The sequence below is a fragment of the Gossypium arboreum genome, chromosome 3 (genome assembly GCF_025698485.1).
Source record: "Gossypium arboreum isolate Shixiya-1 chromosome 3, ASM2569848v2, whole genome shotgun sequence".
Lineage (NCBI taxonomy): Eukaryota > Viridiplantae > Streptophyta > Magnoliopsida > Malvales > Malvaceae > Gossypium > Gossypium arboreum.
The window spans coordinates 138,739,704-138,756,234 of record NC_069072.1 but is presented as its reverse complement, the minus strand read 5'-3'; the positions used below and the strand labels follow the sequence as shown (position 1 = coordinate 138,756,234).

General features: G+C 32.8%; 1 protein-coding gene and 3 long non-coding RNA genes across 4 annotated transcripts; 2 read left to right on the top strand and 2 right to left on the bottom strand.

Annotated features, from left to right (window-relative positions):
* The first annotated feature begins 382 nt into the window (after positions 1-382).
* Positions 383-2,161, top strand: LOC108475125 (uncharacterized). Its single transcript, XM_017777120.2, has one exon. The coding sequence runs from the start codon at positions 383-385 to the stop codon at positions 2,159-2,161; it is 1,779 nt and encodes a 592-aa protein (XP_017632609.2).
* A 1,519-nt stretch (positions 2,162-3,680) lies between these two features.
* On the bottom strand, positions 3,681-4,702 carry LOC108476059 (uncharacterized). The gene is made up of 2 exons (XR_001870060.2): positions 4,359-4,702; positions 3,681-4,029 (listed from the first exon to the last, which is right to left on the bottom strand). It is a non-coding gene; the product is annotated as an uncharacterized LOC108476059 (long non-coding RNA).
* Positions 4,703-10,096: 5,394 nt separating this feature from the next.
* Positions 10,097-12,748, bottom strand: LOC128290474 (uncharacterized). Its single transcript, XR_008280334.1, has 3 exons — positions 12,624-12,748; positions 11,603-11,674; positions 10,097-10,316 (listed from the first exon to the last, which is right to left on the bottom strand). It is a non-coding gene; the product is annotated as an uncharacterized LOC128290474 (long non-coding RNA).
* A 2,368-nt stretch (positions 12,749-15,116) lies between these two features.
* Positions 15,117-16,242, top strand: LOC128290473 (uncharacterized). Its single transcript, XR_008280333.1, has 2 exons — positions 15,117-15,565; positions 15,682-16,242. It is a non-coding gene; the product is annotated as an uncharacterized LOC128290473 (long non-coding RNA).
* Positions 16,243-16,531: the final 289 nt, after the last annotated feature.

Genomic DNA, 16,531 nt, shown 5'->3' with positions numbered 1-16,531 from the left:
AGTGAAATCAGTCAAATTAACGTTAACCAATGCTTATTACATTACAATTTTTTTATGTAAAATGAGCTAAAATTATGGTGTATTGTATAATATAATATGGGAATTTCTAAATAAAATAACAAAGGATTTATAAATAAATCTCATAAATGTCAAATCAACCCACTATGAAAAGCAACTGTAACCTTGAATAAAAGCATCGACTGGCTAATTGAGTTCACCTCTGTTTACTATAAGCGACCCTCTGCCTCTGCCTCTAAATATCAAATGCTCTCCCACTTCCTCAATCTTTATCTTTCTTCACTTGTATTCTTGTTTTCCCATTGACACTTTGCTCCCAAAATCAAGCTTTTTCCTTTATTTATATTTGCTTGGGGAAGGAGAAATGGAGGGGTCTAACAATTATGGCCACCAACATCCCCTGCTTCTTATCTTGAATGAAGATCAGCTGCTGAATGTAGCTAAGTGCTCAAGGTGTGGCGAGAAGGTGTCAATTCCATGTTTTAGCTGTGCCGAGGGTTGTGGGTTTTACCTACACAAGGTATGTGCTGAGGCACCTTTGGAGCTTAATCACCCTTTTCATCCTGATCATCCTCTTCTTCTTATGCAAAATGCACCATATTCATCTGGAGGGTACATTTGCGATTTTTGCGGTAAAGGCGGTAAGGAGTTCGTTTATCACTGCTCTTGCGATTTTGACTTTCACATTAAATGTGCTTTGTTTACATTTAATATTGCTGAGAATAATTTGAAAGAGCTTGGGCATGTCGCCCTTCAAGATGAAGAACTTGAAGATGATAGTAAGTGCATTGGGTGTTGGGAACCATTAGCAAAGTATACACACTTTTCTCCTGACTGTGGATTTAATTTACATGAGAAATGCGCTGAGCTTCCCTTCAAACTGAATCTTGTGTGCCATCGCGAACATCCTCTTGTTCTACAATTTTATAGCGAACGGCTCTCTTGCAAGATATGCGGAGAAAACAATGGACAAGCTGTAGGATTTGTTTATTGTTGTTCTCCTTGTAAGTTTGTTGTTCACATTGAATGTGCATCACAATCATCATTACAAGTTATTAAGAGTACAAATCATGAACTTCCATTTACCTTGTTTAACGGGCACAAACATCCCCTGTTTCTTATGTTGAATCAAGAGCATCTGATGGACAATCAAAGGGGTGTAACTGATTGCTCGGGGTGTGGGGAGAAGGTCTCTGCTCCATGTTTTTGCTGTGCTGAGCACTGCAGGTTTTATCTTCATAAGGTATGTGCCGGGGCACCTTTGGAGCTTAATCACCCTTTTCATCTCAACCATCCTCTTCTTATGCAAAATGCACCTTATTCATCTGGAATGTACATTTGCAATTTTTGCAATAAATCTGGTCACAAGTCTGTTTATTGCTGCTCTTCTTGTGAATTGGACTTTCATATTAAATGTGCTTTGTTTAATAATTTGAAAGATCTTGAGCATGGTGCCCTTCAACACCCATTGATTCCCACTGAAAATGGTGATGAAAAACTTAAAGATGTTTCTAACTGCTTTGGATGCCGGGAACCATTAGCAAATTATACACACTTTTCTCCATGCCGTGGATTTAACTTACATGAGAAATGCAGTGAGATTCCTTTCAAATTGAATCATGTGTGTCATCGCAAGCATCCTCTTGTCCTACAATTTAATAGCAAACGGCTCTCTTGCAAGATATGCTGCCAGGTAACAATGCGAAGAGGATTTGTTTACGGTTGTTCTCCTTGTAAGTTTGTTGTTCACATTGAATGTGCATCACAATCACCATTACAAGTTATTAAGAGTACAAATCATGAACATCCATTCACCTTGTTGTTGAGACAAGTTCCATTCACATGTGATGGGTGTGGCACTAAAGGAAATTGTAGGTACCCAAATTTACCCGGGCCCATTAATACCCAACCTACCCTAGGTGCCTCCACTTGCACCGCCTCTCCTCCACCTGCTCCCATCACCTCCTTGAAGACCTGCAAACATGACGGAAGCAGCAACAGAAGCAGAAACGCAGCAAACAGTAACAAAACAGCAATAGGACTTTGCATAATCGGCTATAAAGAGCCATTCATTTTCAATGTAAAGGGGGGATTTTGGATTCTATCTCATTCGGCTAAAAACAGAAGCCGAAAGCAATTGTAAAAAAGAGATCCCCATTCTTGTACACACGCATATTTCAGAAATAAAAGAGCAAAAACAAAAGAAAAAGGTTATGTTTTTTTCAATTTCTGATTTCTTTTTTTCTTTTTTCATTTTTGATTTTAAGAAGAAGGCGAGAAAACTTACCCAAACCCCTGGGTCACACCGTCGGCGGTTCCCTCCGTCGTCGGAGCCGAACCCAAAAAAGGTGGAGATCCCTTCATTTTCGGGTTTTCTTGGTTCAAAAATCTTAGCCTTCATACATGGTTGAATCGGGGGCTAAAAACCCACCCTTGAGCATCGCCAGCCACCGATACGGTGGTGGCCCGGTGATGCGACGGCGGCGGGCTCACGATTGTCGGTAGGAGAGGAGAGGGAGTTTTTTTTTTTGTTTTGTTCTTTTTTTCTTTTCTTCAATGAAATTAGGGCTGAAATAATAAAGAGAATGGGTGTTTTAAACACCAAACAAAACGTTGCCGTTGGTGGGGATGGGGATTCATGAATCCTCAATTATTGGGATATTTTCACACGAGGTCCCTCTATCTTTAGCGTCCTTTGATCAGGCTCTATTTTATCTTTGCTTTTTCTCTTAATTTGGTCGTTAGATTTTGCTTGTTTTTTAAATCAGTCCTTTGATCTGTCGGGCCTCATGCGCATGTTAGGGCTATGGGTTTTGTCCCATTTGGTCCTTATAATTTTAGGTGCACTTCATTTCAGTCCTGGCAGTATCTTTTTATTTTTTACCTAGAATTTTGTCACCTTTTTAATTCTTTTTCTTAAAAAAGGAACTGTTATTATATGTGTTTAAAATATTCTATATACGGTTCATTTTCATATATTATTAATTTTAACCAATTTTATGTATCAATTACTCAAAGTTGTAAGTTGTTTTGCATATATTGTTTATTCTAAACTACTCTACATACATTATTTATTTTGGTTTCTTTGCACATATTATATAAATATTTTCTATTCTTCATATAACTTTTTTCTTTTTCGTATATTATTGTTCTTTTTTTAAATAAGATTTTTTTTTTTACAAATGCGATGAGCATCTTCTTTCATTCACTCATCATGATGATAACAGTTATTCAGAAAATCATCATTGTGATATCTGTGAAGAAAGTCGAGATCCAAATCGTTGGTTTTATAATTGTTCAACATGTGATACTTCTGCTCATGTTAATTGTGTTCTTGGAAATTATTTATTTCTCAAACTCAAGAGCATTTATGAAGAAAATGATCATCCACACCCACTCACCATTGTGAAGAAGAAGTATTATTACCCAGATTGTGATAAATGCCATATGCCTTGTGAAGATGTGTCTCTTGAATGCTCAAAGTCAGAGTGCAAATATATTGTCCATTGGAATTGTGTAGCACCCTTTTATCTAAGGAGTTGGTGGGCGTGATACAAGTAGTAATTCATATGTAATCATATTTGAAACCTTTCACTTCATTTGCAGGAAAACTCAAGACTAAAAACGGGGTTTGATCTTTGCTTTGTTACTTGGGATATTAGTTATTGTTGCAACTTTAATTTGGTTTTTTCTTACTTATTAAGTTTTAAATAAATGTTGTAAATAGGCCAATTTGCCCCGCTCTTTGAAACCCAAATAAATACAAAATAAATAAATATAAAACCCAAGTTTTATAACAGTCCAAGTTGCATGATTAAAGGCCCGAACCTCCAAAATTGTATCGGCCCAAGTGGCCCAAAAATTGAAATAACCAGAAACCCTAGGGTCCACCTTGCGCCGCAGCCAAGCCCCGGCCTCCATGCCTCCGTATGCCTCAACATTTCAGCAGCCACGCCACAGCCCTTGTACGCTACGCCCGCACCCCCGTACGCATGCCAGCAGACTCTGTACCTGCGAGTAAATACAAAACCACAACAGCAAATACGAAAAGAGGGATTTGTATTTTGATGATTATTTTGATTTTTGAGTATTTCTTATTTCTGTTTCGGCTATAAAGCCAAAGCCTCTGCTCATTGTAATTTTTTACGCGAGATACATACGCAACAAACACCCAATACAGATACACATTTTCGCATATTGAATACAAAAGAAATAGCAAAAAGAAAAGGTGATTTCTGTTCCTAAGTTTCTGGGTTTATTACGCTTTATTCTCGTCCATTCCCGTTGATTTTCTTTCTTTTTAGTATCTAAATAAAAAGAAAAAGGAAACGAAACCTTACCTTGAAAATAGGCATCGGTTCTCCTTTGCTTCGCCGAAATCGGAGACTTAAGGAGAACTCCAAGGCCATAAAGCGGTCGCGCATAGCCTGAGGGTGTTGGTCATCTACATGATGGCGGCTTGGCATTTGATGAGAGGGGATCTAGGGTTCGTCGAATGAGAAGAAATGGGGGGTAAGCAGGATCGGCCGAATTTGGCTGATTTTAGTCCTTTTAAAGGAGTAAAAACGACATCGTCTAGGCCACCCCCTTTATGCCCGATCCGACCCGATTCTTAACCCCTGGGATCCACGCGTTTTCGCGGTGAGGGGATATTTTCAACATCGGTCCCTCTGTTTTCGCGCCTCAGTTCAATCAGCTCACATTGGTGTTTCATTTTTTAAAATTGTCCCTGCAATTCGTGTGCGTTTACAATTTGGCCCGTGCTCCAACGTTGCGTTTTGGGAGCCTGGAATATTTCCAGATTGAGCCCCTATGCATTTGCGCGCATCGCGCAGTGGTCCTTTCTTTTATTACTTTATTTTCAGATTATCCTTTTGGTTTTGGATCGATTCTAATTAAATCCTTTTAGCTTGTAACCCTTTTATACTTATTTGCTTATTTGTACAGTTGTTTTGAAGATTTTTATCATGTTAATACCTTGTTTTTTTATATATTATATTTGCTGTATACATATACATTTGTACATGCATGATTTTGTTTTGTTTTATGAAATAACCACTTCAATTTCTTTTTGCATTAAGCTCTTTTAATTTTCTTATACAATCTCTTTTAAATATTAATATATATATATATATATATATATATACGTATACTTTGTATCATAATTAATTTTATTGCATGTATATATTAATTAACCTTGTATTATTTTTATACACATGATTTCTTTTAAATTTATTCTTGCACTTCATCACATAATCCTATGTAATATGTTTTAAGTTATTATCATATATGTATATACATTTGTAGATATCCGCATTTGATCTATACGTTACTAGACACGTGTATTTTATACATGTATTTTCTCTATACATATACAAACATGTTTTTAAATTTTACTAAGTAATTTATTATAAAATTAATTTAGTCCTATACGTATTATTATTTCTATGTTATTTTACATGTATTTGCTTTTAAAAAATATATATATATACATATATTAATATGCTATTTACTTTAATAGATTTTTATTCAAAATACTTCTTGCTTTACGATTTATCAAGTATCCTTTTATGTGTATATGAATTTTTTTAAAAAAACTTCATCTTTGTGATTATAAAATTATTATTTTGAATAATTCTTGATATTATATTATTTTTGTGTTTTATATAGCCTCTTACTTAAATATTTTGATATAAGGGAGTATTTATAATTTTTAAATTAACGGTATACATATATATATTATTATTAATTTCATGATTTTTTTATGATAAATTTACATATACACATGTCTTAAATCTATTTTATGCATCTTTATCATTCTTTTGTATCATATTTTATCTAAATTGTCACGTACTTTGTCAACTTTTAAATGAATTTGTGTTTAAATTATTTTACATACAATTTAATTTAAACTTTCATTTTCTAATATGTATTTCAATAGTATATATATTCCTAGTTCTTATTCAAACTTGTCAACTTATATAGCATGAGTTTATTAATCTTATACCACTTTGACTTCTAAATTCCATTTTGTTTTGCATATGCTTTGTTTGTTGTTTTATATTATAGCATATATATATATATATATATATATATATATATATATATTTATATTCCTCGCATGGTATTCATCTTATTAATATGTTAATTACTCTTCGTACATGATTGAAATTAAGCTATAATTTCTAGATTAATTATATTTAATTGCTTATTCTGCTAGTCGATTAATATTCTCATTCATCAAGTATCGTATCTCATGTGTGCCTGTTACCCCATATCATCATTTTCTACTTGGTTTATGAAATGTGTTTTTTTAGAATCCAAGTTTTTATGATTAAATTTGTCTCATTTCAAAAATGCATTAATACATTTTAAGCTAGTTTTATAATTATTCACTTAAAAATTCTTTAAAACGAAGACGTGATTTGATATTTGGCAATTCGCGGAATCGTGCCCTAACGTGCTGAGTTGCAATTTCGCGTTTGCTCAAAATAATCGAATATCCCTTCAAAATTCCACCCATGTCTTTTAAAAATCCCTTAAAACGAAGGCGATGATGCGATATTTGGCAATTCACAGAATCGTGCTGTAACGCCCCGTACTCGAGACCGTTTCCGGAGTCGAACACGAGGTGTTAACGGACTTAATTCATTACTTAAACAGCTCATACAATTCATTTTAAAATTTCTAGACAAGCTGGCTAACTGCATCACAGTCGCTTTAAAAATCATATCTCGAGTTCCGAAACTCGAAATCCAATTCCATAAATTTTTACTGAAACTAGACTCATATATATATCTACTAATTTTTTTTATAGAATTTTTGGTCAGGCCAATTAGTACAGTTTATTAGTTAAAGTCTCCCCTGTTTCAGGGTTCGACTACTCTGACCTCTGTGTATTACGAATCAGATATCTCCCTGTACAGAGCTTCAATCACTATGACGTTTGTCTCTAATAAAACTAGACTCAATAAGGAATCTGTACATATAAATCATGACTTCTAATTATATTTGTAAAATTTATGGTGAATTTCCAAAGTCAGAACAGGGGATCCAGAAATCGCTCTGGCCCTGTTTCACAAAAATTTAAACATCTCATAAAATATAGCTTATATACCTGTTTCGCTTATTCCATATGAAAGTAGACTAATCAAGCTTCGATTCCATAACTTATTCATTATTTAATTCCATTTCTACTATTTTTAGTGATTTTTCAAACTCACATCACTGCTGCTGTCTGAATCTATTTTATGGTAAATTTTACCTATTTCATGGTTTCCATGGATTAGCCAGCAATTTGACATACATAATACCAAATATGATCATGATTAGCCATTCCAATGGCTAATCATTACCAAGCATTTCTATTTCCATACCACTGAATAACCATATCATAAGACCATATATACAAAATGATTATAATGTTATACACGCCATACTCAAAATATACAAGACATTATGCCAAGATGGTATACGGATAGTGTGAGCGTGCCTCCGCCCGTTTCCGATTTCCGAGCTGGCTTGTCAACACTACAAGGAATGAAAAGGAGGGAGTAAGCATAAATGCTTAGTAAGCTCACATGCAGATAGCAAGTAACACAACTATATACGCAAACATAAAACATCATTTGCATAATCATCACCAAGACATTCATATCACATTTTCATTTATCATCTTACCATATTGTTGTTATATCGAGTTTTCAACCCGAGGGTTAAGTACAGACCTGTTCAAAGTACCCATTTCACAACACTTACCAATACGTCCCTTTCATCTTGAGTATTCCTCCATTTCAGTAGAACTTTACTCGTTGAACGCATCAGAATATAATTCGGATACATGGAAAGTTTGCACATAAGTGCCACATATGTAGCCAAGCTACCATGTAACCCGCCCATAAGTGAACTCGGACTCAACTCAACGAGCTCGGGCGTTCGATCCATAAGTGAACTCGGACTCAACTCAACGAGTTCGATGCCTAGTTACATCTCACGAACTCGGACTCAACTCAACGAGTTCGGACGCTCAGATCCATAAGTGAACTCGGACTCAACTCAACGAGTTCGGATGCCCAAATATCCCAGTGACATGTCACTTGTATCCTAATCCATTCCTAAGGTTCAACGGACCTTTTTCCCAATCATGTGTCTCAACCATCTTCTACGGAATGCCGATATCGATACTCGGTAGTATTTCACATTTTCCAAGTATATCACATAATTTGACATATTATCAAACAATTATCACAAGTATAATATTTCATAATAATTATCATATCATTTAAAAATATTAATACATTTAAAATAATAACTATGTTACCAACATTTACATATGAACTTACCTCGTATGCTAAAATGGCTATTTTACCATTTCGCCCACAACTTGGTATTTTCCCATTTTAGCCCAATTTCAGTTTTCCTTGCTCCATCATTTAAAATATAGTCTAATTAGGACTCACATTATTCAAATTGACCCAAAATCATATTTTGGAAAAATTACAATTTTGCCCCTAAACTTTTGCATATTTACACTTTTGCCCCAAAGCTCGTAAATTAAAATTCAGCCTATTTTCTTATGTTTTATGACATGCTGATCATTTTTCCTTCTATGGCAACATCAAATTATCACTCTAACATGTACTTATGACTATTAGGTATTTTTACCGATTAAGCCCTTTGCTCGCTTTTCACTTAAAACCGAGTAGCACAAGTTGTCTAACATAATTTAAAACCTCATATTCTATCATAAAACACTAAAATACACAAATTTCACCTATGGGTATTTTTCCAAAAATAAACCCTAGGTTAAATTATTGCTAGCATAAGCTAAATCGAGCTAGGGACTCCAAAACGTAAAAATCATTAAAAACGAGGCTAGAACGGACTTACAATCGAGCTTGGAAGCTTGAAAACCCTATCCATGGTTTCTCCTTGCTATATTCGGCCATGGGGTTGAAGATGAGCAAAATTGGCTTTTAATTTTGTATTTTAATTCATTTTACCCTAAATGACCAAAATGCCCTTACTACTAAACTTTCCAAAATTCCATCCATGTCCAATTTTGTCCATAGACTTAGAATTGGTAAAATTACTCTTTAAGGACCTCTAATTAATAATCTAATTCAATTTTATGCAAAATACTTCTAGAACACAAGTTTTGCAATTTATTCAATTTAGTCCCAAATTTCAAATTAAGCACTTTATGCATAAAATTTCTTCACGAAATTTTCACACAATCATGCAATCATATCATAGACCTTAAAATAATCATAAAATAATTATTTCTATCTCAGATTTTTTGGTCACGAAACTACTATTCCGACTAGGCCCAAAATCAGGATATTACACGTGCCCTAACGTGCTGGGTTGCAATTTCTCGTTTGCTTAAAATAATCAAATATCCCTTCAAAATTTCACGCATGTCTTCTAAAAATCCTTTAAAATGAAGGCAATACTCGGTGTTTGACAATTCGGGAATCATACCCTATCGTGTTGGGTTGTGATTTCTCGTTTGTTCAAAACAATCAAATATTCCTTTAGGTTTCCACTCATGTTTATTAAAAACCTTTCAAAACGAAGGCAATGTTCGATGTTTGGCGATTTGAGAATCGTGCCCTATCATGCTGGGTTGCGCTTTTTCATTTGTTCAAAACAATCGAAGATCCCTTCGAAATTTCACTCGTATTTTCTAAGGCGAGGCAATGTTCAATGTTTGGAAATTCGAGGAATCGTGCCCAACTGTGCTGGATTTTGGTTTTTCGTTGGACCAAATAGCCGAACATCCTTTTGTAATTTTCGAATTATAAATTTTCGGACGTCGAAACAAGAAGATTTTTGGCAACCAACTCGGGTTATTCAAATGTCATTAAAAAAGAACCACATTTCAAAAACATTTTTTGTAACGTCCCCTAACCCTATACCGTCACCGGAACAGGGTTACGAGACATTACCAACAAGATACAGTCCAATTTCGGTCATTAATTAAAATAAATATTCACACACATCCTAGTTTTAAGATGTCGTCCCTTTAATGGGCCCTCGGGGTCCAATAGGAACAGTAAATTCAATTCGGGACTAATTTAGAATCACTACGAATTTTTTTTTTTTTAGTAAATTTCAAAATTCATACTACATACCGTTGCCAACCATAATTTACTCATTTCATCAGTACTTCTATAACCTAAATGACTCTCATAAAACGTCCTAGGTACATGCCATTATCAATACTCGACATACTTTACCTTAATGAATTCGGGATCGTCTTGGGATGCTGATTCAACGTACTATCTTTACTCAACCTGCGCACGGAAACAAACCGTACGCTGAGTATGGTATACTCAGTGGTATTACCATAATTCAAATTATAATAGCAATTAATCAATCAATAATGTTCATTAACTCTCAGAACAATTATTTATTCAGTAACAGTCAGTTATTCGGTAACAATCAAATATTCAGTAATAACCAGTTATTCAATAACAGTCAATTATTCAAGAATAATCGTTATTTTATACCTTAATTTACTCACAATTCAATTTCATTAAACTATATTCAACTATACACTTATCAATCATATTCCATTTTAATTCATTTCAATAATATCAATTTCATTTATATCATATCAACTTACTATCTCGATAGCTTTCAAGATATACATACGATTCATATATCTCAAATCACATTTCAATCCATCAAGTGGCATCATATATCATCAATTCGAACTCAATCATTTCATGAACCTTTGGTTCATATTTTCAATTCATATCTAAATTTTCAATTCTCAATTCAATTTCTCGTTTCATTTCAATAGCTTGATCAATCAAATTTATTCGATTTATCTTTTACTTATTTACCCCTATTAACAAACCCGGACTTTGACGGATACAGATTCCAACCCAAACACACCAAGACGGCACATTGTGCCTAAAACGTACATAGTACCTGATCAAGATATGACACATAAAGTGCCTAAAACGACACACGAGGTGCCTGATACGACACACGAGGTGCTGAAATCGACACATAAAGTGCCCGATCAAGAAAGCCGCAAATCCGTACACTTCCGGATCCTATGGCATGCCAATTATATCCGACTCACCCGACTAGTTAATAGGGTATTTCATTCACTTTCTCAATTTAATAATTCTTTCATCAATATACCATTCGATAATCACATATATTCACCCATTTTCACAATTCATACAATTTCATTCAATTCAACAATATATTTCAATTATTCACATTAATTCATAATTCAATACAATTCAATTCACTTTTCAATATCAAATATTCAAATATCACAATCTCATATATTCATATTAATTTCCTCATATTTCCAATCAATATATTTTTCAATATAACATTCATTCAATATTCAAATTTCTACATAAGTCATATATATTATATAATTCAATCAATATAAATTCAATCAAAATAATTTCAATCAATATAAATTCAATAAATTCATCGCATACCAAAATCAATCCATTCCAATTGTAAAACATCATAATTCTAACACTAACAATTGTCATATGTATATAAATATAACAAATAATGACTAAGTTTGGATTATAGAAATACAAACCGTAATTTTAGAGCTAACTCCCGTTGACTTTGTCTTGTCCTTTCTTAGCCGAGATTTCCGGTACCACATTGACTACGAAATTAATACAATTCATAATCATTAATATATTACTAATTCATATCTTGACTTACAGAATTCTAAATTAAGATCCGCTAATTTTTCCTGAAACTAGATTCACAAATCTTCTTACAATAAAATTTTCAGAATTTTTGGTTTAGCCATTAAGTACAGTTTATTCTTTAAATTCACCCCTATTCTGCTGTCTGACAGTTTCGTCCCTTCTTCACTAAAAATTAATTATCTCACAGTACAGAACTCGGATAATATTCCCGTTGATTTCTCCTGAAAATAGACTCATTAGGGATTCTAAACATATAACTTTAAGCCTCTAATTATTTTTCTTTAATTTTTGGTGATTTTCCAAAGTCAGAACAGGGGAACCCGAATTCATTCTGACCTTGTCTCACAAAATTCATTATATCTCATAATTTACAATTTAATTGCTTATATCGTTTCTTCTATAAAAAACTAGACTCAATAAGCTTTAATTTCATATTTTATTCATCTTCTAATTCGATTTCTATAATTTTTTATGATTTTTCAAAGTTAGACTACTGCTGCTGTCTAAAACAGTTTTAGTGCAAAATGTTGATTTACTTTAATTTCAATTTAATCCTAACTAAATTCACTTACTTTTCTATCTTAATTCATACTTTATTTCTATTCAAATTTTGTCCAAACTCATACTTAACTATTAAATTTCCAGCATATTTTCATAATTTCAAATTTATTTCCATTTAATCTCCAAAACTCAAAACTTATAGCTTAATTTACGATTCAATCCTTTATTCAATTCCAATCAAAATTTCTATCATATAAACCCCCAATTCCATCATTTTATTTAACATGGACAATATCTAGAAATCTAATAACTATCAAAATATCAACTTAATTTCATCAAAACTTTGTTCTAAAACTTCTAAAACATCAAAATTAAGTAAAAAAGGCTTGATTGGCTTACCTATTAAAGCTTAAAGCTTCAAACCTTTTTCTTTTCTTTCTTTCTTTCTCCTCTATTTCTTCTCTGTTTCGTTTCTTCTATTCTGTTTCTTATGTTTCTTTACTTATTTATATAATATATAATATATAATATAATAATATATAATATAATATAATATATTTTAACACATAAAAATCTCAGATTTTTATGTTTATGCCGCCTCACTTAGGACAAATGGCATAATTGTCATTTTGGTCCTCTTCATTTTCTTTTAATCTACAATTTAACTTTCATCCTTTATTCAATTTAGTCCTTTTTCTTAATTACTCTTAATTAAATTAAATTCACTTAATTAAACTCTAATTAACTACTCATTTTACTTCGTAAATATTTTTAATAAATATTTACGAATCCATTTTTCAGAAACGGAGACCCGAAAATATACTTTTTCGGTAACGGTAAAATTCGGGTCGTTACAATTTTAATTTTAGACATAAGGACAGTATTTAATCGATTTGGTACCAATTTTGGGCTTAGTGACGGTGCTAATCCTTCCTCATACGTAACCGACTTCTGAGCCCATTTTCTCATATTTTCGTAGACCAGAATCGTTGTTTTAGTAAACCAAGAATGTTTTATTAAAATAACCGAATTCTTAGGTGATCTGATCGCACCAAAATAAAAGGATCGGTTGCGACTCCATATTTTGTTTTCCAAAGTCGATTCTCCCATTTTCATTAAATTTAAAATTTTTAAATAAAAAGGGTGGTTTCGAAAATTGTCATGTAAAAATCTGGAGCTAAACCTTGTGAGATTTGATTGTTGATTTTAGAATTTTTTATAATTTGGGAGTGTGATTGTGCTTACAACAATAAAAGCGTTGCTAGATGCTTCTGTGTTGCTGCAATAAAATTAGGTTTAACGTTTAGCTGTATGTATTGGATAAAGTAACAAGGACCTGTCTCCTTCAAAAAACCAAACACGTCTTTCAATGATATACTTCGCATATTAAAATTTTATTGCAGAATTTATGAAGCTTCATCATAACTTAACCCTATCTTTGCCTTACCATATAATTTTGAAAACAAAAGATTCAACAGCCTCCCTAATCTTTCAACCTAGCTTTCGTAACAGATAAACTGAAATTACTACATTCCCAAGTAAAATTACAGCTTCTACTTTGGGATTCCATTCCCCACGCCTAAGGTTTTAGCTATTTTCCCATCTCTTTTTTACTCTCTTATATCACAACCTTGTATCTAATTTCCTTACTCCTTTTCTCTGGGATGGCAACTCATTCTCATCTTAAACATCAGTCCTATTTGATTGCATGATTCAAATATATAACCAACCTCCATAGTAGAATTTATCCCATTAAGATGGACATATATGCAGCATTTGTTAATCATCTTCTATAATAAATCTATAAAATAAATTAAAAATACAAAAATATACTAGTTTCTATTCAAACCAATCATACCATGTTAAAGCAATAAAATATTTATATCAAACACAATAATTTGCATCTCATACTACAAATTATTATCAATATATGATCACATGATTATACATAATAGTAATACTAGAAATTATACATAATTATATAAAATTAATTACAAACTAACATTATCATCTCAATTTTGATTTTTGAAGTCAAAATAATAAAAAACTTGATTTCGAAATGAAAAATAAATATTCTTAATTTCGATTTTTATTTCTAATAGCTGTAGGGACCCAAGTTTGAAACTTTTGTCCTGGTTTCAAACTTAAGATTTCTCTCGTTTAACTTTAATAACTCAATAAATTTTTCTCTCTCGTTTTGTTTTGGAACTGATTAACAACAACAAATTTATTTTTGGGACTTGAAAGATTGGTTTTGAAACAAATTTGGTGTCGCTACACTATTAGGCGATACCCTCCCCGATGTAATTCATGACGCTCCAACATTTTCATTTTTTTATAATTCTATTTATTTCTTCGACATTATACGATATTTACAGAAAATATAAATAATTTTTAGTATTGATTGATAATGTGGCAGCACCACTTAAAAATAATTGTTTTCATCTAGAATGATTGGGTGATAATAGGTGGTTGATGTTGCCAAACAAATTGGCAAAACCTAAATTTACAGTAAAAAAATGTCATTTAGGTAAATAATCTATAACATGCCTTATTTTCGTAATTAATTTTTTTATTTAATTCCATTTCAATTTAAATTAGAATAATAAATATTTATTTGTTAACGTGAAATTGTTTTATATATGAAAATATCAAATATTAAGCGGCAGCCGCAGGCATAGCAATAGCAATAGTGAAATTAAAATAACAATAAAAAACATAAAAGCAGCAATGGCATATTAATTAAGGGTAAATTATACTAACAGTCACTCAATTTTAGGATATTTGACAAAATAATCACCTAAGTTTCATTTCAGTCACTTAACTTTAAAAAAATAATAAAACAGTCCTTTTAACTATTTTCCGTTACAGACGTAACGGAAACATGACATGGCATTAATTGCGGGTTAGCTGTCACTTTAACAGCCATTTTTAACCCTAAATAGCCCTGGGCAATAGAAGAAGAATAGAAGAAGAAGAATAAGAGAAGAAACAGAGAAGAAGAAGAAGAAGAAAAAGAAGAAGAAGAAGAGGAGGAGGAGGAGGAGGAGAAGAAGAATAAGAGAAAATGGAAGGAGCTTTGTGAAATCTCCACGGCACTGACACCTCCATGGCCAATGCCCTCCGCCGCATCAGGGACATCTTCAGGTGGTCGTTCCATTGAGATCTCCTGAAGTTTGATTTTTTTTCTTCATTTTCTACAGTTTTGAGAATGGATTTGGCTGCTGCAACGTCTTCAATTGAAGGCCTTGGTGGAAGTGATCTGTAAATAGAAGAATAGAAGAATAGACTGTTTTCGGCAATGGTTGGGACAATGAATCAGAACTTAAATTTCATTTTAGGTGGAATCTTGTTCTTTTAAAGAATCATGCAGTTTTTGGGTGTTTTTCACCATTCGTATTTGTGGTTGGTTATAATAGACATTGAATAGTTCCTCATTAATTTAAAAATTTTCCAGCGAGTGCTTTAAGCTTATTCCACATGAAGAATCGCCAGTTGCAGATGGGTCTGATCGGGTGGTGGGATTGGCGCCGATAGGTTTAAAGCGAAGGAACTAGGGATGAGTTGTGGAAGAGGAAATGGAGGCTTTTTTGGAAATAGAGAGAACAAGAAAGAAAGAGATGAAGCAAATGAGTGACAACAAAGGGAAAAGAAATGAAAGCTTCTTTATTGCTGCCATGGAGGTCTTTGTTAACCATTAAACACTGCTAAATGAGCTAAGCGGATAACCCCAAGGGAAAAAACATATGCGAGATCTGAAGGTAAAAAACAGAGTAATGGGTGTTATATGCCGTGCCACAGGGTGTATTTGAGAAATTTCATTTGACTGCTTTAACTCAAAAGCCAAAAACTAGTTTCAATTCAACGTTATATCTTTTTCACTTTCCTTTCAAATTTCTTAGCTTGTTTGGTTGCTGAGAAAAAAAAAACCAATTCTCTTTCTTTTATCATTTCATGATAACTCTCTCAACTGCAGCAAAGATTCTAATATATGGTTCCTTCTAATTAGCAACAAAAATATGCATGGCTATCCTTCTATTCTTCTTCTGCTGTTGCTGCTTTTCTTCTTCTTCTTCTTATTATTATTATCTGTTAAAAGTGTTTTTTTTAATTTTTTTCATCCAACGTGGCAAGTTAATTGGGCACGTCAGCTAGTTAACTAGTCACATCAACAGTTCTGTTAAGGTATTAACGGAAACTGTTAGTTAGTGACTGTTTTGTCACTTTTTTATAACGTTAGTGACTGTTTTGTTATTTTTTTTAAAATTAAATGTCTGAAATGAAACTTAAGTGACTGTTGGTGTAAT